Raw genomic sequence first — 26,347 nt, 5'->3', positions numbered from 1 at the left:
CACTTTTCTCATTATGAGAAGGTGGTAATAACACCCAGCCCCTAGGTAACTAAGATAACATCATGCGAGTTGCCAAAACCTGTGGCCAGCACCTACTTTGGTTCTACGATCGGGTGGGTCACGTCACCCCACCCTAGCCCCTGCAAAAGACATCCTCAGGACAATATTTATTGCTTCTTCCTAAGGAGAGAAGGCCTGATAGTGATGAGGTTATAGCTGGAGTTCAGGTGCACCATCAACTCAGTCTCCACCACCTTCCCCAGCCCCATTTCCACCTCCAAAAACTCTGGGCAAGACCTCTGGGCTCTTGATCCAAGGCTGTTACTGGCTGTAGGACCTTGTGCAAGTCTGAGCCAAGAGCCTCTCTGAGCCTTCATTTCCTCAGCTGTAAAATGTGGATGCCCTTGTCCTCTGAGTACTCAAACCCCACATACATCTCCTATCTATCTCTGGCTGGTGAACAGACGCTTTCAACATTCAGCCACGCATAACAAATACAAAGCAAATGAATCGACAAGTGAAACTGCCAGTCTTGCAAAGTATGGGATTTCATGAAGTTGGTGGAAGCAAAGCAGGAGAAATGGAACAGCCGCTGCCCACAGAGAAAGGGAACGTCTGCAAGGGAAGTGACCCAGACCCGAAAAAAGGCACTGGACTATCAAAGGATTCAGAATGATCCTTGAGTTTGAGGAAGCTCTCAAATATTTTTGCAAAAATGAATCTCTTACTGCAAAAACCAGTTCAGAAGGGAAGGATGCTACATACTCAACTATTACAAGAAAAAGCAAGACTTCCAGTGTTAACATCTGATTCATTCTTGGTTCATTTTAAGGCGTGCGTGGTTGCAATCATAATCTAAACTCCGTTAATCACGGGGTAAAACTAATTTATCTTCGTAATATTTAGCTTCTTTTTCTAGGTAAAATCCCAATCAGGCCAGGTTTTCCCCACCATCTTGGTGAATTGTTGGTCTTCTTTTAAACAGATTCACCTCAGGGGCCTTCCAGGGTACAGGATGCAGTGGGGAGTCCTCCAGACGCCTGTCCCGGCTTTCCAGTCAAGACCACAAACACCCTACCCCCAATAGAGAGAAAGCCCCAAAACAGCTGGGCGTCCCCGAAGGCGCATTACCGTAATTCCCCAGGGCCTGCCAACCACCATCGCAGAGAAAAGTCTCCACCCGCCGGGCCGAGTGCTCCCCGCGCCCCCCCACCTCTTAACAAGCGCAAGGTTGCTTTCGTCAACCCTTCTGTTGTACACAAAGAGAAACTGAGGCCCGATGGGCACAGACTTGTTGGCCCACTTCCACTCGGTGGCAGAGCTGGCCCAGGGAAAAATGCAGGTAACAACAGTGAAGACTTGGTAAGCTCGCTCCACGTGCCGAGCTGGGACCCGCGGTGGCCGTTTCTGCGGGGGGCGCCTAGTACGTAGTTGGCGCTGAGGAAACCTGAACCAAGAAAGCCGAGCCCCCCCCCACTCTCGGCCCCTCACGGGGGTGGGGCCTCCGTCGGGGTCCGGCCCGCTCTGCAGCAGAGCCCACCGCCCCGGCTCGCACCCCTCGCCCCGAAGTTAGGCTGGAGCCCCCACCCCAGCAGCTCGGCGGGCCGGGGTCACAGCGGGGCCGCAGCCTGCGACCGCTTCGGGGGCCCCGCCGCTCCCCCTGCTTCCCCTCCCCCCGGGAGGGAGGAGGAGACTCCGCGGCCCTCCCTCGGCCCCTCCGGCGGCGGTCGCAGCTGCACCGTGCCCGCTCCACCCCGCCGCAGCGGCTCGGACGTCCGGAGCCCGCAAGTCCCGGCCCGAGGTGAGCGGGGGAGGCAGGCCGGGGGGCGGCAGGCCAAGGCGGCCGGGGAACTTGCTCCAGGCCGCGCGCCTTCCGCGGGAAGGAAGGGGTTAAGTTGTGGGGCGTGCTGGAGGAGCAGACACAGTCGGGGCGCCCGCGGCAACCCCCGAACTCAGAGCAGAACTTTCTAGACCCCTCCCCGGCCTCCCTCAGCCCCCGGAACCCCAGGTCTCCGGTGGGGAGGGGCCGCGGGGAGATGGGGGAGGGGAGGCGCCTCCGGAATGCCGCGGCCCGGGCCGGACGGGAGGGGGCGGCGGGCGGGGACGGAATTTGGGACTCTCCCGGGGGACCCAACGTGGTCGCCATGGCGAATGCGGGATGGACGGGCGGCGCTGGCCAATCAGAGCACGGCGCCCTGCCCAGAGCCGCGGCGGCTGCCAATGGGGGCCATGCGGTGGGGTGGGCGGGACCGCGCGGCGCGGGCCGGGAACCCCCTCCACCCTCCGCCCGTCGCTAGGTGGAGCGGGGCGGTTCGCAGGGCCAGCGGCTTGGGAGGGGTCGACTAAGTGAGGACTAAGGTGACGCAGGGCTGGGGCTTCAGTTTCTGTACCTTAGGTGGGGGTGGTGTCCACCTTCCCACTCCCGCTCTCCCAGGGCTCTTGTGGGGGTTGGATTGGTTTGGGTTCGGGAGGTCTGCCCACCTGTTAGAGCGTTCAGGAATCTTTTTAGTGCCTCTCCCCATCCTGTAGGTAAGGAAACTGAGGCCCAGAGAGGGCAGGGACTTGCAGATATCACACAGCATATCAGTGATGGAGCTGGGACTAGCGGGATGTCTGCTGTACAAGAGTGAAGAGTTCACGGTGTTGCCGAGAGGGGTGGGGCTGGGGTCGGGGTGGGGCTGGGTCCCCATGAAGGTTCACCCCACCATTCCAGCTGTGCGTATCCACTTGGCCTGGTGCCTGCAGACCCCATCGTGTAGGTGCTCCCGGGGGCATTGTGCCCCTCAGGTGGCTAAGATCCAGAAGAGGAGGCATCCCATCTCCAGCTCCCTACTCTGGCCTTGCTGCTGGTCCGCGGTGTGGACACAGACACGTAGCTGTCCCTCTGGGCCTCAGTTGGTCCATATGTAAAGAAAAGAGTTCAAATCAATGATCCAGGCTATCTCTGTGGCTCCTCAGTCTAAGACGGGGGTACCTGGGAATAGGCCAGGGGTGCCTACCCCTGGGCTTAGGTCCAGCCCGGAGGCCTAGCCGCCATCCCTTCCTTTCCCGCCAGCCAGCTCCCCCCAGAGGTCCTGCAGCTGGATCCTGGGCAGCAGGTCACAGGGACAGGTGCCCGCAGTCTGTGGGCTGACCAGCCTTGGGCCCTGCACTTATTCAATCAGGCTGTCCTCTGTGGTTTCCCACTGGGCTCTGCTTTCTGTCCACAGCCAGGCCTGTGGCTATGGGCTTGTCCCAGGGCCCTACCTGAAAGGCTCTGGGAGGATCTACAGGGTTTCAGAGCCGGGGAAGGGGTTGGGGCACTGGGCTCCCCATCCCTTCAGCTGGCCCCTGTCCAGGCCTTGGCATTGCTCATTCCTCTCACTGATATGGAGAGACCCATCCAAACATGCTGAGGACAAAACACAACACTGTTCCCGGTGGGTCAATTAGGCTTCCCCAGGTAAAAGGTGGGACAGCCGACTTGGCTGTGAGATGACCTCTTACTCCAACCCTGGCCAGACAGGCTCAGATACCTACCTGTCTCAGAGCCTGGCCACGGACTGACTCCTGATCCTTAGGATGACTCAACCTTCCCAAACTCTGCATGGTCACAAGGGTACCCCTAAGAGTGGTACCACCTTCTTAGGGGTACCTTCCATCCATCATGCATCTGCTGTATGCTGGGCCCTGTGCTGATGCCCTCGCTCGTGGACTTCAAAGTAAGGCCTTTGCTGTAGAACACGGAGGTGCCTGGTGCTTTGGGAGCATACTCTGTGCAGAGAGGTTAGAGAAGGCTTCCTAGGGGAGGGGACACTGGAGGTGGGTTTTGAAGGATGTGTAGGAGTTTGCTGATGAAGGAAGGAGAGATATTCCAGACAAGTCCACAAGCAACAGGAACCACTGGGTCACTTTCTGTGGGCAGGGCTGATGAGGGCCTAGCCTGCAGCAAGTGTCAGCTCAAAATATTCTTGTTTCTGTCCTGGAGTGAGCTACCAGTGAGCACAGCTGTGGGGCTGGGGTTCAGGAGCCCTGATGGAAGCTCTAAGTGGCACAAGTGTCCCATCTGGATGAGGGAAGCCTGTACTGCCAGAAGAGAGATGGCAGCTTGCCAGGCTTGGCTGTGGGAGGTTGTAGGGCTGTGGTCCCCAGGTGGGGGTGGGGTTGGGAAGATTCAAGGCATTTCCTGGAGTTGGTGGCAGCTGAACTTGAAGATGGGTGGGGGTTTTGGAGTCTGGGACATGGGCATTTGGAATACAAACCCAGAGACTTAAAGCAGTAATAGACCTGTCTGGCTGTTGGGAGGCAGGACAACGAAGGGTGGGGTAGGAAAGGCTCCCCGGGGCCTGTGGTGGCCGGTCCCACCGTGACCTGCCCCTTGGTGGGGCAGTATGCCAAGGGAACAGGAGGCCACGCCCCACGCACATAGACACCCCATGGCAAGAGGGCATTGAGCCTGGTGGAAGGGGCGGGCAGGGCAGCTGGGGCATCTCCACGACTGTAAGCCATGCTCTGTGCTGCTGCTGCCCCTCAGTGAGTGTGTGCGTTACCAGGGCTGTGTGTGAGTGTGAGTGTGCACGTTACTGGGGCTGCATGTGAGTCTGTGCATTACTGGGGCTGTATGTGTGTGAGTGTGCACGTTACTGGGGCTGTGTGTGAGTGCAGGTCCCTCGGGCCATGTGTGAGTGTGAGTGTTACTGGGGCTGTGTATGAGTGCGGGTCCCTGGGGCCATGTGTGAGTGTGCGCGTTACTGGGGCTGTGTGTGAGTGCAGGTCCCTGGGGCCATGTGTGAGTGTGAGCATTACTGGGGCTGTGTGTGAGTGCGGGTCCCTGGGGGTGTGTGTGTGAGTGTGTGCATTACTGGGGCTGTATGTGAGTGTGTGTCCCCAGGGCTGTGCTGTATGAGTGGGGCAGGGTAGGGGGAGGCGTTGCAAGGCAGGGTCTGGTTGCCCTTGGGTCTATGTGGGAGTGCAGGATTCCTGGTGTGCTGGGGGCGGGGTGGGCTTCTCCAGAAAACTCCCCTGAGGACCCCGACCCCCACCCCTTCCCACACACCCGCTCCAGGGGACCCTGGGCCTGAAGTGCAAAGGTGGGAGTGCTGTTCCAAAACTTCCGTGCTCCTGCTGTGCCCTTTCCTTCTCCCCCAGCCCCTAGGAGGGGCCTGGCCAGGCCGCTGGGAAGGAGAACGAGCTGAGTCTGGAGCCCCCATCTCTGCCTTTAGCATGGGTGCCTGGAAGCCATTAGAGACCTGGGTGGTGCCTGCCCTGGCCCTGCCCAACAGGCTTGGATTCCTGGAAGAAGCCGGTGGCCCTCTCTGGGCCAAGCCCTGTGCCAGGCCTGGCAGCTCCCAGAGGCAGGGAGGATGTGGCAGTGGCCCCCTCCCTGCCAGGCTCCTAGTTCAGCGGCTGCAAGAAGGGCTCAGCAGACAGGGCCTGGGCCCCCATACCCAGCACAGCTGCCGGCTGGCATTCGGGTTTCCTGCCTCCTCCTCCTCCTCCCCTCCCCCACAGGCTCTCACATTGTTTTTCTTTTCCAAGAGCTTCTCTATGTGGAGCTAGGCCAGGAAAATGAGGAGTGTGTGTGTCTGCCTCTGTGTGTGTGTGTGTGTGTGTGTGTGTGTGTATCTGCTTCACTTGGGGATGAGCATGTCTCCTTGCATGTCCTTGTACCTGTGTGTCAGTGTGCTGGCATATGTGTGTCTTCAGGCGTGTCTGTGTCTACAGGCAAATGTCTCTCCATGCACCCGTGTCGTTGTGTGTGCCTGTCGGTCCATCTGAGCATATGTGTGTCTGCCCCTGGGTCTTTGCATCTGTGCATGGGATTGCATGTCTGTGTGTGCACAGATGTTTGTGAATGCACATGGGCATCAAGGCCAGCCAACTCACTGCACAGGCGGAGAGACTGGGTCACAGAGGCACAGGCTGCTAGGGATCTCCTGGGGTGTCAGTGGTGTACATGGAACCAGAGCCTGGATCTGTATGGCTGTGTCTGGGTGCGTGACACAGATGTTATCGGGGTCGGGGTGTACATGTTGTGTTTATGGAACTGTGGGTAGTAAGAAAGCATCGCCAAATACTCAAATATCCCAGACTATTAAAATGCAAATTCCAAGCTCCACACCTAGCAAACATGACTCTCTCAGGTATAGGGCCAAGTGTCTGGGTGAATCTGAAGGACACCCTGATGAAGAAGCACTGGTCTCTCTCACACATCCCCCCTTCTACACATGGGGAAACTGAGGCCCAGAAAGGGACAGTGGCTTACATGAGGTTGGTGTCAGAGCTGGGCCTAGACCTCATGCATGGTAAAGGCAGACAGACAATAAACAAACAGCAAATGGCCTAGAGAAATGCAGCGGGGTCGCTGAGCAGCATGGAGGAACCTTGACAAAAGGTCATGAGTTTTAAAAAATACTGCTCCACGTGGTGGTGTAAACCTCCAATGCCCAGCTCCATAGTTGAAGGTAAGAGTGGGCAAAGCAGTGGAGGGAACAGGGTTGGCGTTTGCCAGGAGAAGCCAGAACAGGAGGGGCCTAGGGCACAGAGGGTGCTGGCAAGGGAGAGATTAGGAGCACAAAAGGTGAGCTGGGAAAGAGAGGGACATGGGGGTGGGCAGTGCAGTGGTGGGATCAGTGGCTTGCAGCTCCTGCTGGGATTGGAGAGTATTTCAAGTTGAGTCCTAGAGGGAGTAACCTTAGAATTGAGGCTAGGGAGGAATCAGTATTGGTAATGACACAGGGAGGGGCCATCAGAGTGGTCAGGTTCTTATAAGAACTCACTCTGGCTGTTGCTGTTGAGAATGGATTTGAAGGAGGTGAAAGTGCATGATGGGCAGGGAGGTGGGTGTGGGTACTGTTGCCCAGGTGAGTGAAGGTGGTGTGGACCCTGACAGGTTAGTGACTGTGGACAAAGAAGGTGGATGGAAGGCAGATGCACAGCAGATAGACTGACAAGGTTTGGCGGTGGGTGGGGGAGGAAAGAAGGCAGATTTCAGGGTGCCTCCAAAGCTGGAGGGAGTGAGGAAGTGCCTTCTCTGGAAGGAGTGAGGAAGTGCCTTCTCTGGAAGGAGTGAGGAAGTGCCTTCTCCCGGAGGAGCACACAGGAGGAGCTGGTCACGGGGGGAATGGAGGCAGCAAGTTCTATTTTGACCAAGGTGAGCCTGAATCATCTATCAGGCATCCGGTTGGAGGTATGGGAAGCTCTGAGGGCAACCTGGGCTGGAGAGGGACTTGGAGTTGGGGACATAGCGAGATGGCTCGGGCAGGGATAGCATGAGAGGAGAAGGGGGCCCAGGGCCCGATGACAGCCGCACTCGAGGGATAAGCCCAGGGGGTTCACCTGGGAGGCTGACGAGCAGCTGGAGAGGAGGGGAAACCTGGAGAGGAAGACGTGGAAGCAAGTGAGGCAGGGAAGCAGGTGCCACGGTGGGTCCAGAGGGCACACCGTCACAGGGGACTGGAAACCAGCCTGGCACAGGTGGCCGGGTGACAGAGCGCCAAGCAGGTAGACGGAGTGGAGACAGCAAGTGTGGACCACTTTGGAAGGACCTTAAAAGGGAGGTGCCAGGGGAGGGGAGAAGAAGGTGTCAGGAGACACTTCAGCAGGGGTAAGACCCCTGGAAAGGACGTCACTGGCTAGGGTGGGACTGGCAGGAGGGAGTCCTTCGGCTCAAGGAAGGAGAACCCCTCTGTCCTCTCAGGGGCAGAGAGGAGGGGGCCGTGGGGCTTGACAGCTTCCTTTTTCACTGCAAACCATGACGATAGATCATCTGCCGAGAATGAGGTGGGTTAGAGATTGGAAGAGGGTGGAGAGGGGACATAGAGGGCTGCCAGGCAGCCTTGGGGACAGCCAGTGCCAAGTCCCACCGACAGTACACTGATCACTCAGAAAGGGTGGGTCTTAGGGGCAGGTGTGAAGATCTGTGGACCAGGGCTCTCTGCCTAATGGGGAAGGAAAGGTGTGATGTCCCAAGGGGCTGTTGGTGGGTGGCAGTCAACAGAGGCCACAGTGGAGGGAGACTGGGGACAGAGAGGGACATGCCTCTCATTTATTTTAAGGAGGAGGAGGGCATGGCTCATAAATGGCAGAGCCCAGTGCTGGGCGATGGGGAGGCTGAAGTGAGACACAGAGAACAAGAGAGCTGTTTGCGGTGAGTCAGGGTGTCAGGAAGGGGTGGTTCCGGCAGAGAAGGGGAGAGAACATCCTGCTGCACTCTCAGAAGCCCTTTCCATCTGAGGACTGGCTTGTTTCCATCATCATCCCCAGCGCGTGCATTCATTCAGCAAATCCTTACTAGAGTTTGAATTTGGACTCATAGATACCATAAATGGAGGTAATCATTTTCTTCACCTCCACTCTTTAAGGAATAAATGAGATCGTTCACCTAAAGCCCTGCGCACAGTGCCTGGCTTGTGGCCTGCCCTCCACAAATATCATTGTCATCATGTGTTGGGACTAAAACAGTGGTCAGGACCCAGTCCTGGACCACAGCAAACTCACAGCCTTGGTTAAAGGTACAGAGCAGACACATAAATGACAGGGTAAGTTAGTGCAGTGATGGAGACACATAAGGGGCTGATGGACCTGGCCTGAGGTGCTCCAGGAGGGCTTCCAGGAGGAAGTGATACCTCAGAAGAGTCTTAAATATGAGAAGAGTTAGCCCAGTGCAGGAAAAGGCAGGGAGGGGACTCCTGGCACCAGCCCAGTGCCCCCGCCTGGGTCCTGTGCGGAAGTTGGATAGTAGTATAGTATAAGCCATCAGTGTGTGAGCCGGGATCGGGAGAATAAAGAACAGATCAAGGTTTCAGATTAGCGCCGCTGGGTGAAGGGATTGGAGCAGGGAGTCTGGAGGCCACTGAGGAGGCCTTTGCGGGCCCTTGCTCCACCAATCCTGCCTCACTGGGACTCTCCTGGAACAGAACTCTCTCCTCCCACCTTGGTCGTTCTGTTCCCTCCGCCAGGGCCTTGGCGCGGCTGATCTTCGAGACTGACGGTGGTCGCAGTCCAATAACGGTTGTGTTCTCCCGTAGGTCCGAGGAGGCGTCCTCCGCCCGGTGGCCCAGAGGGAAGCGGGGCACGGCGTCATCATGCACAGTTGTATCGCGTCCGCCGCGCGTCCCCGGAGCCGCCCCTGAGCCCGGCCGCAAGTTCGAGCCCAGGGCCCGCCCGGCCGCACCATGAGCCACGGGCCCAGCCCCCGGCTGGCCGAGTCCCCGCAGCTGTCCAAGGGCAGCCTCCTGACCATCCTGGGCAGCCCGTCGCTGGAGCGCATGGGGCCTGCCGACTCCTTGCCGCCCACGCCGCCCAGCGGCACGCCCTCGCCCGGGCCGCCGCCCGCACTGCCCCTGCCCCCCGCGCCCGCGCTGCTGGCCGACGGCGACTGGGAGAGCCGCGAGGAGCTGCGGCTGCGGGAGCTGGAGGAGGCGCGGGCGCGGGCGGCTCAGATGGAGAAGACCATGCGCTGGTGGTCGGACTGCACTGCCAATTGGCGCGAGAAATGGAGCAAGGTGCGCGCTGAGCGCAACCGCGCGCGCGAGGAGGTGCGCCAGCTGCGCCAGCGCCTGGACGCGCTCACCAAGGAGCTGGCGGGTGCACGGCGCGAGCGCCAAGAGGCGCAGGGCGAGTGCGAGGCACGGGGCCGCGAGCTGGCGCGGCTGAGGGGCGCCCGGGGGGTCGCCGACCAGACGCGCGACGGCCCCGAGCCGGAGGCGGAGCGCGAGCCAGTGCGTGACGTCGGGTCCGAGAGGCCGCCAGGCAGCCAGGTGCGCGGCGCGGGCGGGGCGTTCGCGCTCCAGTCTCGAAGTGGGCGGGGCCGATTGTCCTGAGCTGCTGGGCTCAGAAACGAGCTAGTAAAGGCCTGGCCTCCTGGAGGTTTCACTTCTCCAGGTCGGGTTCTACCCTTGCGGGGCCTCACATCATTTTCCTTCCGGAGACCTCAGGGTGGAGAATCCCAAGTTCTGTGATCCCTCCACTCCCACACCTGAGAAGTCAACAGAACCAAGGAATCATCCCCTTTGAGCCAGGAGAGGGATCCAGCAGCTTGCCTGGAAGTTAGCTGATTCGTAGCAGAGCCGAATCCATTGATTCAATCAGAGCTGAGCGGTGGGAGAAATCAGGGCACTGGGATCACAGAGGAGGTCCCTGACGCAGGCTTCACAGAAGCTTTCCTGGAAGAGGTCACATTCAAGCTGAGACTAGAATGATGAGTAGGAATTAGCTGTGAAACGTGCCAGGAGGGCAGGACGACGTGGCTTGTACCTGGAGTACCAGCTACTTGGGAGGCTGTGGCTGCGGCAGGAGGATCCCTTGAGCCCAGGAAGTCGAGGTTGCAGTGAAATATGACTATACTGCTGCACTCCAGCCTGGGCAACAACTCCACCTCTAAAAAATAAAAATTAAGAAAAAAAGTGCCCGAAGGCATTCCAGCTGATAGAAACTGCCTGTGCAAAAAGTCTAGAGGCCGAGAGGGCCTGGTGAGTTTGGAAAAAGGCAGTAATAGCAACGGCCGTCATTCACTGGGCGCCCACGCAGCACTTAGCCGAGCATGTGCGTCATCTAGGTAACCCCCACAGCAACCCTCTAAGATATTTGCTCCATGGGGAGGATCCTGAGGCACAGAGAGATTCAGAAGTAAGGTCTGGGCTGGGCGTGGTGGTTCACGCCTGTAATCCCAGCACTTTGGGAGGCCAAAGCTGGTGGATCACCTGAGGTTGAGTTCAAGACCAGCCTGGCCAACATGGTGAAACCCCATCTCTACTAAAAGTACAAAAATTAGTCGGGCATGCTGGCGGGCGCCTGTAATCCCAGCTACTCGGAAGGCGGAGGCAGGAGAATTGCTTTAACCTGAGAGGTGGAGATTGCAGTGAGCCGAGATCACACCATTGCACTCCAGCCTGGGCAACGAGAGTGAATCTCCATCTCAAAAAAAAAAAAAAAAAAAGGCAGCAGCAATGTCTGCCAGCCGGTGACAACTTGCTGGGGTTTGAACCTGGACAATCTGGCTCCAGAGTCCAGGGTAATAATCAGGATGGCTGCTGCATTAACAGTGGGTGCAGAGGGCACCCTCTCCTGAGCCAGCAGGCCTGTTACCAGAAAGCCACCTAGGGGCAGGGTCCAAGCTCAGTTCCCCAGCTCTGTCCCCAGCTCAGTCCCTGGACAGGCCAACTCCTCCAGATAAGACTGCCCCCTCCTCTCTCCTGCCCAGCCCCCTCCATCCCGTAGGCTAGCGTGGGCACTGCTGCCTCCTGTGGCTGAAGTCCTCTCTTCCCTGGGGTGACCTGGTGTTTGGAGGTGGTGTTCACTGCGCACGATGCTGTTCCTGTCCTATCCTTATTCCAGTTGTCGGTCACAGGCCAGAGGGCTGTGGGCAGTGGCAGGAGCCCTAGGCTTGCAGTCTGAGTTTGTTCTCCAGCCCAGCCTTTTCATGCTGTGGCCCAGAACAAGTCCTCTCTCTCCCTGTTCCCCATTCGTAAAATGGGGCTTTGGACCAGGTGCCACCTCCACCTGAATAATCTGAGATACAGAAGAGTAGCTCTCCTCAGGGAGTCCTCAGGGCCACCGCTCCAGCCCAGCTAGGGAAACCGAGGGCCAGGCCAGGAAGAGGCTGGTCCAGACTCATCTGGAAAGGCTGTGGGAGAAGCTGGAACAGGGGCTGTGGTCCTTGTGGGTTTGTGTCAGAGACAGGCCTTGGAGATGGGCGGGGCGGAGAAGAAGGGCAGGATGGCAAGAAGGAAGGGGGCTCGGCCCTGGGTTCCTAATTTCTCAACTGCTTCCTGTCTGGGAGCTGGCTCTCCTCACAGGCACCGCTTGCCCGTGTCACCAGTCTCCCCTTGCCTTACTATTTGCCCCTGAAAAAACAGGATCTTAGAGCTAGAATTCCTTTGGAAGGAATCTAGGCTTAAGCCATTATAGGAATTCCTGCTTCAACATTTGTTCCCATCGGTGCCTCACCGTAGGTTTGCATACTTCCAGTGACAGGGAGCTCACCACCTCTCCTGGGGAATCTTCTAGGATACAGGGAACCATGGTGGCTGACACTCTGCAGCTCCAGGAGGTGAAGGGGGAGGCCCAGAGCAGGGTGTGTCTTCCTTCTCCAGAGATGGAGAGGCAGGCAGCAGAAGAGGAAACAGGCCCAGAGACACTGTATGACTTGCCCAAGGTTACCCATCAAGCTGATCTCAGACCCAGGGCCTGGCTTGGCGGCCACTGGTCCAGCCTCCACCTTGGTCCCCGCAGGAACTGGAGCTGGTGGAGAGCCTGCTGAAGAGCATGCCAGAGGAGTCTGAGGACTGCTGGGAGGCACGCAGCCTGGGGGCTGGGGGCCCGCGGGGCAGCTCAGGCCGCCAGGAGCGCAGCCGGCTACCCTGGGAGGACACAGCTGCCACGGAGGAGGAGGCCTCCAAGTTGACCGCCCTGCGGCTACGGCTGGATGAGTCCCAGAAGGTGCTGCTCAAGGAGCGAGAGTGAGTCGTGGGAGGCGGGAGGGGGCAGGGCCAGGGCCAGGCCGTGCTACAGCGCCCTCAGAATCACAGAACATTAGACTCACGAAGATGACAGGTAGTGTTTAGACTGTATCTTGGAACTGTAGAGCAGTGGTGTTCCACCCAAGAACTCAGTGCAAGTTTTTATTTATTCATTCAAATAATACGTTACCAGGCACCTGTTCTGGGCCAGGCACTGTGCTCTGCCCTGAGGATACAGCCGTAAATAAGACAGAAGCCCCTGCCTTCCTGAAACGTACTTTCTAGTTGGGGGAGAGGGCTGTGGGCAGGGTAAAAGCAGGGAATGGAGACAGGGAAGTTGGAAGGTTGCAGCTGGGACCTTGGTTTTGGACGTGTGAGTTTGAGATGGCAGGGAGGCAGCTGGGGATGTGAATGAGTCTGGAGTTCATGAGACAGGCCTGGGCTGGAGGTAAAAATGCAAGAGTCACCAGTGAAGAGATGATATTGAAAGCCATGAGCTGGGCCAGGCGCGGTGGCTCACGCCTGTAATCCCAGCACTTTGGGAGGCCGAGGTGGGCAGATCACTTGAGGTCAGGAGTTGGAGACCTGCCTGACCAACATGGTGAATTGAAACCCCATCTCTACCAAAAATGCAAAAATTAGCTAGGCGTGGTGACAGACACCTGCAATCCCAGCTACTCAGGAGGCTGAGGCAGGAAAATTGCTTGAAGCCGGGAGGTGGAGGTTGCAGTGAGCCGGAATTGTGCCACTGCACTCCATCCTGGGCAACAGAGCAAGACTCTGTCTCAAAAAATAAATAAATAAATAAATAAAACGATGAGCGTGGACAAGGGCCAAGGAGTGAGTGTGGATAGGGAAGAGGTCAGAGGATCCAGCCCTGAAGTGCCAAGTTTAGAGGTCAGTTAGAGGAAAGGGAAACAGCAGAGGAGACAAGAGAAGGGAGCCGGGCTGGGAAGGGGAACCACAAGAAACCGTTTCCCGGAGGACAGAGTGATCAGTAAGAACAGGGCTGAGCCCTGACCATTGGATTTAGAATGTGGAGGTCACCAGTGACCTTGATCAGAGCAGTTTAGAGGGCACGAGCTTGATGATAATGAATATTCTGCAGTTTTTCTGTCCAGAAATTAAATACGTCAATAGCATAACCTATCTACACACTCCTTTTTTAAAAAATCAATATAATGGCCAGGTGCAGTGACTTATGTCTGTAATCATAGCACTTTGGGATTCCGAGGCAAGAGGATTGCTTGTGGCCAACCTGGGCCATACAGCAAGACCCTGTCTCTACAAAATATATATATATATATATATATTTTTTTTTTTAGACAGAGCCTCACTCTGTCAGCCAGGCTGGAGTACAGTAGCACAGTCTCGACTCACTGTAACCTCTGCCTCCCATGTTCAAGTGTTTCTCCTGCCTCAGCCTCCTGAGTAGCTGGGATTACAGGCGTGTGCCACCATGCCTCTGGCGCATGTTCTTTGTAGTTCTCCTGGAACTGCATTCCCTATCCAAGTGCAAGTGCCCGACTCACATTGTGGGGAGGTGGTCGGGGTTCCAGAGCACTGAGCATCCCCGGGCAAGTACCTCTCTCCTGCTGCACCTCAGGCTCATCTGAAAATGGCTCCAGGAGGTGGCGGCCCCAGCACTGGCCACTCCACTCCTTGGCCCACCTTGTTCTTCTCGAAGGGCTGTCAAAGACCACCCTGCTCCTGTCTGTTTTGTAGACTATGTTCCCCGCAAGGCTTGGTCTGAACACATGGTTCTGCAGATAGAAACACTGGAAAACACTGTCCAGTGACCCGAAGAGAGGGTTCTCTCTTGCCATCGTCACTGTGTGGGATCCCTACATCCTCCCATAACCCCCACCCTGCCTTGATCTTGAATAAGGCACTGTAGGTAACAAGCATGATGCCTGGCCCTGGCAGAGTAGGTGCTCACCAATGGCTGAGCTCAGCATCACCTTCCAGCACGCTGCCCTTCATGACCCCACACCACACTGGCCTCTCTCTCTGAGAGTGGAACACTCCACGCCTCCAACATGGGGTTCCCAGAGGGGACAACCCAGAGGGTGGCTAAAAAACTAGCCACCAGACCCGGCTAATTTTTGTATTTTTCATAGAGATGGAGTTTTACCATGTTGGCCAGGCTGGTCTCGAACTCCTGACCTCAGGTAATCCACCAACCTCAGCTTCCCATAGTGCTGGGATTACAGGCATGAGCCATTGTGCCTGGCCTACAAAAAAAAAAAAAATTAGCTGGGAACGGGGCTGTGCCACTGTAGTCCCAGCTACTTGGAAGGCTGAGGCGGGAGGATCGCTTGAGCCCAGGAGGTCGAGGCTGAGGGAGCTGTGATTGTATGAATGCACCAGTACCCTCCAGCCTAGGTGACAGAGAGAGACGCTGTCTCAAAAAAAAAAAAAAAAAAAAATCACTATAACGCCTTTGTGAAGATGTAGGCAGAGGTCAGGGTGATGCTTTTGCAGACATTGTTGCATCTTTGGCCAAGGAATACCAAAGATGGCCAGCAAACTGCCAGAAGCTGGGGGAGAGACATGGAACGGATTATTTCTCGCAGCCCTCAGAGAACCAGTCCTGCCAACAGCTTGATCTTGGACTTCTAGCCTCTAGAAATATGAGAGAATAAATTTAGACTGTTTAAGCCAAACAAGCAAAAAAATCAACCTAGTGCACTAACTGAAATATAAAGTAGAAGTGAAAGTAACTTTTTTTTTTTTTGGAGACAGAGTCTCGCTCTGTTGCCCAGGCTGGGGTACAGCGGCTCTATCTCAGCTCACTACAATCTCTTGTCTCCCTGGTTCAAGCAATTCTCATGTGTCAGCCTCCCGAGTAGCTAGGACTACAGGCACACACCACCACGCCCAGCTAATTCTTTGTATTTTAGTAGAGACAGGTTTTCACCATGTTGCCCAGGCTGCTCTCGAACTCCTGAGCTCAGGCAGCCCACCTGCCTTGGCCTCCCAAAGCGCTAGGATTACAGGTGTAAGCCACTGCGCCCAGCCTGAAAGTAACTTAAAATACACGTGTTGTGATATGGAAGTGCTTGGGCATAGCTCCTCTAGAAGAAAGGGTGAAGTGGTCAGAGTGGGTGTCTTTAAATGGGATGATAGTGACGATAGTTATAACAGCAAAGACATAGCACGTGCTCCGAGTCAGGTGCTGTGTTGAAGGCTTACATGTATCTGCACATTTAAGTCACCTCGCAGGACAGCTACAAAGGCGGCTCATGCAGGTGTGCAGACTTAGCAACTCAAAGACACAAGTGGTGTCACTGCGATGAGCTTTCTTGAGAGATGAACAGCCTTTGGTAAAGTTCTGAACAAAGCAAAGTGCAGCCGGGCACAGTGGCTCATGCCTATAATCCCAGTACTTTGGGAGCTCGAGGTGGCAGGATCGCTTGAGTCCAGGAGTTCCAGGTTGCAGTGAGCTGTGAACAGACAGGAACAGGGTAGTCTTTAAGAGATGAGCCTGGGGTACAGCAGGAGGGAGGTACTTGCCCAGAGATGCCCAGTGCTCTGGAGCCCTGACCACCTCCCCACAATATGAGCTGGGCACTTGCACTTGGGTAGGGAGTGCAGTTCCAGGGAGTGAGCTGTGATCTGCACTCCAGCCTGAGCAACAGAGCCAGATCCTCTCTCTAAAAACAAAGAAAAGTGCAGTCTTCCTTCAGTTTATACAGTGATTCCATTCCTAGAAAATTCAGTGTATGTTAGTATAAAAATTACTTTCTGTTTCAATGTAAATCAGAATGAGGCTGTAGGCTCAGATCATCTCTACCCCGAGCAATGTCCAGTGGGCTGTGCATGCATTCAGTAGGATGCAGGATGCATCCTGATGGGCAGGACGCCCAGGGCATTGCAGGGAGTCAGGCACCCTGGCCCCCGTCCACTAAATGACCCCTAATCATTGTGATACCCAAAAATGTTGCCATGGGTTTTCAACATGCCTCCTACAGGGTGACGTTGTCCCCTCTGGGAACCCCATGTTGGAGGCATGGAGTGTTCCACTTTCAGAGAGAGAGGCCAGTGTGGTGTGGGGTCATGAAGGGCAGCGTGCTGGAAGGTGATGCTGAGCTCAGCCATTGGTGAGCACCTACTCTGCCAGGGCCAGGCATCATGCTTGTTACCTACAGTGCCTTATTCAAGATCAAGGCAGGGTGGGGGTTATGGGAGGATGTAGGGATCCCACACAGTGACGATGGCAAGAGAGAACCCTCTCTTCGGGTCACTGGACAGTGTTTTCCAGTGTTTCTATCTGCAGAACCATGTGTTCAGACCAAGCCTTGCGGGGAACATAGTCTACAAAACAGACAGGAGCAGGGTGGTCTTTGACAGCTCTTCGAGAAGAACAAGGTGGGCCAAGGAGTGGAGTGGCCAGTGCTGGGGCCGCCACCTCCTGGAGCCATTTTCAGATGAGCCTGAGGTGCAGCAGGAGAGAGGTACTTGCCCGGGGATGCTCAGTGCTCTGGAACCCCGACCACCTCCCCACAATGTGAGTCGGGCACTTGCACTTGGATAGGGAATGCAGTTCCAGGAGAACTGCAAAGCCAGGGTGCTTCTAGCCACATAGGGTGCCTGGGCCTGAATACCAAGGCAAGGATTTTGGACTTGGGCTCAACAAGTGCAGAGGGCACACAGCAGGGCCACCCTTGGTGAGGACTCCAAGCAGAGGGCCTTGGTGGGCTCACCCCCATGTCTGTCCCTTCCCCAGGGATAAACTGGCATTGAGCAGGAACATTGAGAAGCTAGAGGGGGAGCTCAGCCAGTGGAAGATCAAGTATGAGGAGCTGAGCAAGACCAAGCAGGAGATGCTCAAGCAGGTGAGTCTTGGAGACCAGAGGGTCTTCCTGGAGGCGGCAGGATCGCGCTGTTGAATTTCAGTAGTGGAGATGGAAGAGAGAATTCATTCATTAATTCATCCAACAGTCGTTCTTTTTTTTTTTTTTTTTTTTGAGACAGAGTCTTGCTCTGTCGCCTAGGCTGGAGTGCAGTGGTGTGATCTCGGCTCACTGCAACCTCCACCTCCCAGGTTCAAGCGATTCTCCTGCCTCAGCTTCCCGAATAGCTGGGATTACAGGCACCCGCCACCACGCCCGGCTAATTTTTGTATTTTTAGTAGAGACAGGGTTTCACCATGTTGGCCAGACTGGTCTCGAACTCCTGGACCCAAGTGATCCTTCTGCCTCGGCCTCCAAAGTGCTGGGATTACAGGTGTAAGCCACAGTGCCTGGCTTTATTTATTTTATTTTATTTTATTTATTTTATTTTATTTTATTTTATTATTTATTTTATTTTATTTATTTTATTTTATTTTATTTATTTATTTTATTTTATTTTATTTTATTTATTTTATTTTATTTTTTCTGAGTTGTTCTGAGTGCTGGGCAGGCAAGGTCCCTGCCTTCAGGAGCTCACTTTGTGGGGGCTGTGGGCATGGGAGACCGACAGTCACCAGGCAGATTCATAAGTTATGAAGGAGTCAAAACAGAATGAGAGAGATGGGGTGGTAGGTCAGGGAAGGCCTAAGAAGGTGGCATTTGAGGCAAGACCTGAAGGGGCTAGAGGAAGCTGTCCTTGAAAAGATACAGGGGAGAGTGTTCCTGGCAGAAGGCACAGCGGTGCAAAGGTCCTGAGGCAGGAACAAGCCCAGCGTGTGCGGGAAACAGGGAGGGCCAGGTGGCTGGAGAGCAGGAAGTGAGAGGTGAGGCCGCAGGAGGGGGCCTTGTAGACCAGGATGAAGACGAGGAGGCTGGATGTGGCATTCATTGGGTTCCTATCTGTACTAGGTGTCACTGAAGCCTCATGGCAGCCCAGGGAGCTGGGTCCTCATGTCCCCATCTTACAGATAGGGAAACTGAGGCTCCAGAGAAGGGAATCCACCACTGCAGTGTGGGGGCTCAGAGCAGGCTGAGCTGCCACTATGGCCTCCTGTGCAGGCCTCAATGGCCACCAGAGGGCGCAGCCACCCAGGGAACGCCACACTGGATCGGTGGGTTTCTAGCAGCTGGGAGGATCACAGAACTTTAGAGCCTGAAACTGTCCTGGAGGGGACCAAGACTGGTCTTACATGAGAATCTCTTAGGAAATCTCCTAAAATACAGATTCCCAGACCTCGCCTCCACCCTCCTGAATCAGCACCTTTCAGGGCTGGGTCCAGGACCCTGTTCTTTTAGTCTTTTCAAATTATGAAGTATAATCATTCGAAGAAAAGCGAATGAAACACAAATGTACAATTTAGTAGAAAATTATAAAGGTTCTCTTTTGTATCTGGTGTCTCTCCCTCAACATTATGTGTTGAAAACTCATCCGTGTGTTACAGGGAGCAGCAGTTTGTTGGGGTTTGCTGTATACCGCAAGAAATGTTATTGTCTTAAATGCACGCCAAGCAATTCCGATGCACCTGTGTGCAGAGCAGTGTTGGAATTAGTCACTGTACACTGAGGGCGGCCCTGTGCCCAGGCCATACAACGACACAAAGGTGGACAGACACACAAGCTCCCCGTCCTCCCAGGCTAGCTTTCCAGTGGGGAATGGGATGAGGAGGCCCCTCCTCCAGGCCAGGTGGGCAGAAGAGGCATTCCTAAGGAGGGGGCCTTTAGGTCAAGGCCTGAGAATAAGAAAAATCAGTCCTACGAAGTGTCTCAGAAAGATCCACGCATGTGCAAAGGCCCTGTGGTGGGCAGGAACTTGGTGTGTCTGAGGAACAGAAAGGAGTCCATGGTGCCTGGAGTACAGTGAACTAAGGGGAGAGCGGCGGGTAGGTGTCCAATCATGCAGGGCTTTGTGAGAGCGTAGAGAGGAGTTGGACTTTACCCTAAGGCACCTGGGAGCCATCAGAGGCTTTGTGGGAGGAGGGTGGTATGATTGCATTCATCTTTGTTAAAAGCTCCCTCTGGGCTGCTGTTGTGGAAAACGGGTTGACAGAGAAGGGCCAGGAGTAGACACTGGGAGGCTAGACAGTAATGAGGAGGAGAGACATTGGGAGGAGCAGAAGTGGTCAGATTCGAGGTCTGTTTGGAATACCTGGTGCCTGCCCCATTTGGGCGCTGCCTCAGGCTCCACACTGAGCACTCCTGCACTGGCGCCCACCCCCGGAGCTGGTTCCAGGCTATATCCTGGTGGTTCTCATGACCAGGTGGGGCCTTATCCCTGCAGCTCAGCATCCTGAAGGAGGCGCACCAGGACGAGCTGGGCCGCATGTCTGAGGACCTGGAAGATGAGCTGGGTGCACGCTCCAGCATGGACCGGAAAATGGCCGAGCTGAGGGGCGAGGTGAGGCCATGGATGGGACCCAGGAGGACCTGGGTTTAGGGGTCCTGGGGCCCTGCTCCATCAGCAGGTCACTGGGAACAGGGCAGGGGCCAGGACTGTGCTCTGAGCGGGGCCAGCCACATCCAGTGGTGTCCTGATCTGCAAGAGGCAGGCCTCTCTCCCACACAGAGGCCAGAAGCGCCCTCACATCCTGTACACCATGAAATGAGCCCAGCTTAATTATAGCCAATGCAGCTGGATCTGCTTCCTGGAGCCAAAAATGGCTCCAGGAGGTGGTGGGGGCGTCCAGCTCAGGCCCTGCATGCCCCCTCCGCTGGGAGTCCTCACTCTGCCCTGCCCTGCTGCAGATGGAGCGGCTGCAGGCCGAAAACGCCGCGGAGTGGGGCCGCCGGGAGCGGCTGGAGACAGAGAAACTGGGCCTTGAGCGGGAGAACAAGAAGCTGCGGGCACAGGTCGGGGACCTGGAGGAGGCGCTGGCCCGGCGGCGGCGGCAGACAGCCAGCGCACTGGACTGCGACCTGAGGGCCAGCCAGGCCGCGCTCTTCGAGAAGAACAAGGTGGGGCAAGGAGTGCAGTGGCCAGTGCTGGGGCCACCACCTCCCCATCCAGCCAGAGCGCAGCCTCCCTACTATGTGTCAGGCCTGGTGATAATTATGGTAGCTGCATGTATTCAGCACCTTGTGTGCTAGACCAGTTGGTAATTATAGTAGCCGCATTCATTGAGCACTTACTATGTGCCAAGCTCCACTCTAGGTGCCAGAGACACAGCACTGAACAGACAGATGTGGCCTCCCCTCTTCCCCTCATGGAGCTGAAGACTTACTTGGGGGATGTACACGTGGCTCTCTCTGTCACACAGATTCATGCCAATCACACAGCTTCATGGTCACCAGCAAGAAGAGGGGATACCAGGAGACCTGGCTTAGGCCCACGGTCCTGGAAATACCTCCCGGAGGCAGTGACATTTTAAACTGAGTTCTCAGCCAGGCGCAGTGGCACACATCTGTAATCTCAGCACTTTGGGAGGCTGGGGTGGGCAGATCACCTGAGGTCAGCATTTTGGGACCAGCCTGGCTAACATGGCGAAACCCCATATCTACTAAAAATACAAAAATTAGCCGAGCATTGTGGGCACCTGTAATCCCAGCTACTCGGGTGGCTGAGGCAGGAGAATCACTTGAAACCGGGAGGCAGAGGTTGCACGGAGCTGAGATTGCACCACTGCACCCCAGCCTGGGTGACAGAGAAACTCCGTCTCAAAAAAATAATAATAAATAAATAAACTGAGTTCTCCAGGAAAAGCAGCCGTTAACTGGTAGTGTGTGGATTTAGGGGAGGGGATGGAGAGAAGTTAGGAATAACATGAATAAATGTCCGTGGTGAAAGAGACACAGAGCTTTGGAGGAACAAGGCCAGTGTGCTGGAGGGGAGTGAGCAGGGGGATGTGGTAAGTGAGGCACGAGTGTTGGGACTCTTCGAGAGAGTTTAAAGCAGAAGGGGAGTGTGAGCAGTCTGTGTGGGCAGAGGATGGGAAGATAGGCTGGGGGGAAGCTGTTGACATTCCCTGGACAGCAAGAGAGGGAGGAGACCTGGACCAGGTTGCAGTCAGTAGAGATGGAACAAAAAGGATGGACTCAAGAGACCTTTAGGCAATGCCTATTCCCATTTTACAGAAATGGAAACTGAGGCTTGGAGAACTCACAGAGCTCCGGGGTGGGCACCTCTTTTGCTGGCTGCCCTTCCTCTTCCCAACCACTCTGAGCTCTGAGACACCCATCCATTCCCCAGCCTAGCTCATTCCCAACCCAGGGCTTTCAATGCCATACGCCCCTGAAGACTCCAGACCTCATCCTTCCCCGGAAACCCCGACCCTGCTCCAACAGCTCCAGGGTAGATCCAGTAGCATCTGAAAGTTACACATCCAAACCGGAGCCACAGGTTCCACCCACCCAGCCTTCTCACCTCCCTGGAAGGCACCTCCAGCCTCTGGCTGCTCAGCCAAACCTCTACTGCTGATACTTCAGACAACAGATGGAGAGATTCTGGGAAGGAGAGACACCCAGCATCCCTAGAACTGCCTGACCTCGTGGGACTCCCTGGCATGGCGCCCAAGCTGATACTGATTCCCTCCTCCCTCCCACCCCATCCCTGTGCCCTGTAGGAGCTGGCAGACCTGAAGCATGTGCATGGCAAGCTGAAGAAGCAGTTCCAGGAGAAGGTGGCAGAGCTGGCACATGCCAACCGGCGGGTGGAGCAGCACGAGGCTGAGGTGAAGAAGCTGCGGCTGCGGGTGGAGGAGCTCAAGAAGGAGCTGGCCCAGGCTGAGGACGAGGTGAGGACCACAGAGGGGCAGGGGCAGCAACAGACCTTGGCCAGGGAGGAGTGGGGGCCGCAGGGTCATCCTGGCTTCTCCATTCTCAGCCCCTGGTACCTGGCACAAGCCTGTCTCTCAGGAGTCGCCCAGGATAGAGTGGGTAGGTGCGTGATGAATGGATGGCAGGATGGACATGTGGGTGGGAAGATGGGAAGAAAAATGAACAGAAGACAAGATGGATGTGTGCATGGATGAACCAATGGGTAAAGGAATGAATGGATGGATGAATGGGAGAGAGAGGCAGGGCGGGCAGATGGATGGGTGGATCCAATGGATGTATGAACAGATGATGGCTGGATGGGTAGAGAGTGGACAGACGGATGGACAGCTGACTGGGTCAGTGGGTGGAAGAACGAATGCAGAGGGAGAAAGAAGGCCAGGTTGACGGGAAGATAGATGTGTCCGGGAGAGCGGGAAGGCATGGCTAGGCATGCTAGATGGGCTGCTGATTAGATTAATGGATGGGGAGTGGTGGGTGACTGTCTCCATGGGCAGATGAATATCTCCCTGGACGAATGGTCCGATGGACAGACTGATGGGGACAGAAGGATAGGAGGTGGATGGCTGCATCAGTAGTGCAGGGCCTGGGAGGATGGGTAGATGTGCAAGAGGAGGCAAAGGGGATGGAGAGGAACCAAAGGGATGCTTTTCTAGAAGAGGTAAGCCTTAGCCTAGGCCTCAAGGAGCAAACACTCTCGGAGGAGCACCTTCCCAGGGAACAGCAGTAGGAGTGGTTTTCGCTGGGCGGGTGGCCAGCCTTGCCCAGCCCTGGGTGACCCTCATGCTTTCGGCCCTGCCCACCCCCACAGCTGGATGAGGCCCACAACCAGGCACGTAAGCTGCAGCGGTCGCTGGACGAGCAGACGGAGCAGAGCGAGAACCTGCAAGTGCAACTGGAGCACCTGCAGTCCAGGTGGGCCCTGGGCAGGGAACAGAAACAGGGCAGAGACTTCCAGCCAGGGAACCCTCCGGTCAGGGACGGAGCCCAAACCAAGGCTGGAGGGGGAGACGAAGAAGGAAGAGATCCAGGTGCCTGGAGCCAGAATCCTGTCCCCTCCGGGCAGGAAGGGCCAGAGCCAGGAAACCAGGGCAGGGAGTGCAGGAAGTCAGGCCAGCTGCAGGCCCTGGAATTGTCTCCTCTAGCAGGAGGGCTGGTGGGTAGAGTGAGGGCAGGAAGGGTGGGCTGGAGAGGTCAGGCCCAAGGCTTGGGGCAGTGGGTGGGGCCAGCAGGGCTCAAATAGGCAGCCCTCAGCGTTACTGGGCCCAGGTGACACCAGGACAGCAGGGATCTGAGAGACTGGTGAGCAGGGACTCGTGGAGGGGCCCCAGGCCTGGATCCCGTCCACTGCCAACAGGCCCCACCCAGCACACTCTGCCTCCCTCTCCCAACCCTGTCTCTGTCCCAGCACTCTGTGAATCACAGAGCCAGGCGATATCAGAAAACTTCAGTCCAGGTCCCTCCCACTTCACAGCTGGGAGGCCCAAGGAGCATCGGAGCCACAGCATTGACCTGTGCCGGGCCCTGAGAATGCACTTAGTTGCATTCTCTTCTTTCGTGGAATAGAGGGTGCCCGGTTCTGCAGCCAGACTGCCTGAATGGTCTGAAGCCTGGCTCAGCATTAGCAGCTGTGTGGCCTTGGGACATTTATTTAACCTCTCTGTGTCAGTTTCTTCATCTGTAAAATGGGGATGATGATAGTTCTTACCTCTTGATTGTTGTGAGTATTAAATGAGCTGATCCATTCTTAAGAAAGTACCTGGAGGCATGGTAGCTCACACCTGTAATCCCAACAGTTTGGAAGGCCAGGGCAAGAGGATTGCTTGAGACCAGGAGTTTGAGACCCCCTGGGCAACAAAGCAAGACCCCATGTCTACAAAAAATACAAAACTTAGCCAGGCATGGTGGTGTGTGCCTGTAGTTCCAGCTACTTGGGAGACCGAGGCAGGAGGATCACTTGAGCTCAGGAGTTCATAGCTATAGTAGTGAGCTGTGATCACACCACAGTACTCCAGCCTGGGAGACAAAGTGAGATCCCGTCTCTAAGAAAAAAAGAAAGAAAGAAAACACCTGGCACATAATAAATGCTGAGTGATTGTCAGCAGCTGCTGCTATTACTACTGTTACTACTACCACTGCGGAGGGGCTTATATTTGGGTTACATATTGTGCATCAGCATCACGCTGCTTCTATGAGAGAAAGGAAAGATGTTTTTTCCTAGGGGGCTGGCAGATGAGGAAACTAAGGCCCAAGAGGGTAAGTCTTTCCATGGCCACACAGTTGGTGGGTGGCCAGGCAGAATCACCCCTGGCCATCAGCCATCCAAGCCCTTATTTATTGAGCATTTACTATATGCTGCTGTTTGCTGAGATCTTGTGGCTTAGAGTATGGGCTGCAGAGACCTAACAGCTATTGTGCCATGGTAAACTGAGCCTCAATTTCCCCATCTGCCTGGGATGACGCCCATAAAGTGTTGTGCAGGGGCCCAGGCGTGGCTCCAAGTCAGGACCCATGCCTGGCTGGCTCTGCCCGCTCTGACCCTGCAGCACACACCCTTCAAAAGACCACTTAGCCTTGGGGCTTTCCCGCAGTCTGGGTCACATTGTTCAGGAGCCATAAACTCCAGAAGTGGGCAGGCAGGCTCTGCTGGGCCTCTCAAGTGCTTCCATCGGGGAGGGTGGGGCCACCCAGGACCGCTGTGTCGTTTTATTTTCCAACTTTTTGTGCTTTAATGTTCCGGGGACAGCTCACTAAATCACTGTGCAGTAATGGAGGCCCCCGCCTGTGCCCCCCCCTTACGTGTTAATAATTCATGCCTTCCAGTAAGATGCAGCCGGGGCGGCCACTTTGCTGGGGGGTTGGGGGAGGGATCGGCATTTCCTTCACCAGCTCTTCTTAGACTCAAAGTTTTCCTCGTAAATTTTGACTTTAGGAATTTTAATGTGAGGAAGAACTAGGGCTGAGCCCTTTCTCACTGACACTGGGAATGTAGAGGGCTCAGCCCACCCTGCACTGTCACCACCAACCAACCCTGCTGCCTGTGCTCTGAGAGCCAGGCTTGGGTTCAAATCCTGCAGCATGACCTTGAGCCAGCTCCTTCACCTCTCTAACCGCCCAGCTGCTCTGGCACCACCCACTTCAGTTCAGAGCTCTGCCCCACTCCCCACCATCTGTGTGACTTTGAGCAAATGACTTCACCTTTCTGTGCCTCGGTTTCCTTGCTTGTAAAATGGGGGTGATAATGGCACTTCCATCATATAAGGAGATTACAGGAGATGAGACAGCAGGGAAAGCACCAGGGAAGGCTTAACTGCTCCAGCACCAGCTGCAGCCGCCTTATCGGGGGACTACCGGCCAGGCTGCTCTAACCTCCTGTCACCCCCACCCCACAGGCTCCGCAGGCAGCAGCAGAACGCTCCCCTCTTCGGGAAGATCCGAAGTGCTCGCTTTGGCACCGAGGAGGCCGGGGATGGAGCCAGTGACCTGGACGAGGACGAGGACCTGCAAATCCAGGTGGCCTAGAGCTTCCTGTGGCTGGGCAGGATGGGCCGCCCCATACCTGCCCAGGGTCCAGGCTAACCAGCCACTCAAACTGATGCAGCGCCTAGGCTCACTCTGGGACCAGTCCCTGCCACAGCCGACTTTCTTCTCTCCCAGGGATGGCGTCAACAGTCCCACCTACCAACGCCCTGTGGAAAGGAAGCCTATGTTATATATATACATATATATATATACACACACACGCGCGTGCGCGCGCGCACACCCAGGAGTCTTTGGACCCATTTGGTTTTATAAATACAGGACAGCTCCAAGGCCCAGTCCAGATGACCTCACCCACCCAGGACTTCATGCAGGGCTGGGCATGTTGGGGGCAGTTGTTGGAGCCCCAGCCTGGGCTGCCTCTCTAGGCTTCGCTGTTCATCATACAATGCAGTGAACCCAGTTATTTGTAATAAATGAAGTTCAAGTTCTTGGGGCATCTGAAAGTATGGCAGATGTGGGCGGGGGTTGTGGGGGACAGCATCGGCCTGCACCTGACACTGAACCAGAGCTCAGGAATGTCAAGTAACTTAATAAATGAGTGAATGTGAAGAAGAAAGAATGAATGAATGAGGCCAGCCACGGTAGCTCACACCTGTAATCCCAGAACTTTGGGAGTCCAACGCAGGTAGATCGCTTGAGCCCAGGAGTTCAAGACCAGCCTGGGCAACATGGCCAAATCCCGTCTTTACTAAAAACACAAAA

General features: G+C 55.8%; 1 protein-coding gene across 2 annotated transcripts; it reads left to right on the top strand.

Annotated features, from left to right (window-relative positions):
* The first annotated feature begins 1,126 nt into the window (after positions 1-1,126).
* CCDC102A (coiled-coil domain containing 102A) lies at positions 1,127-26,073 on the top strand. Of its 2 annotated transcripts, none has more exons than XM_016929900.4 (9): positions 1,127-1,342; positions 9,009-9,740; positions 12,214-12,440; positions 17,170-17,278; positions 19,614-19,730; positions 20,078-20,287; positions 21,892-22,062; positions 22,914-23,017; positions 25,495-26,073. In XM_016929900.4, exons 2-9 carry the CDS (start codon positions 9,156-9,158, stop codon positions 25,622-25,624), a joined length of 1,653 nt encoding a protein of 550 aa, XP_016785389.1. In that variant the 5' UTR covers positions 1,127-1,342; positions 9,009-9,155; the 3' UTR covers positions 25,625-26,073. The 2 variants fall into 2 exon arrangements, with proteins under 2 accessions (XP_016785389.1, XP_016785388.1); XM_016929899.4 differs by having other exon boundaries at positions 1,202-1,801.
* Positions 26,074-26,347: the final 274 nt, after the last annotated feature.

Source organism: Pan troglodytes, chromosome 18, assembly GCF_028858775.2.
Source record: "Pan troglodytes isolate AG18354 chromosome 18, NHGRI_mPanTro3-v2.0_pri, whole genome shotgun sequence".
Classification (NCBI taxonomy): domain Eukaryota; kingdom Metazoa; phylum Chordata; class Mammalia; order Primates; family Hominidae; genus Pan; species Pan troglodytes.
Note: the sequence above shows the minus strand (reverse complement) of the source record. Positions and strands in the feature narration are given on the sequence as shown.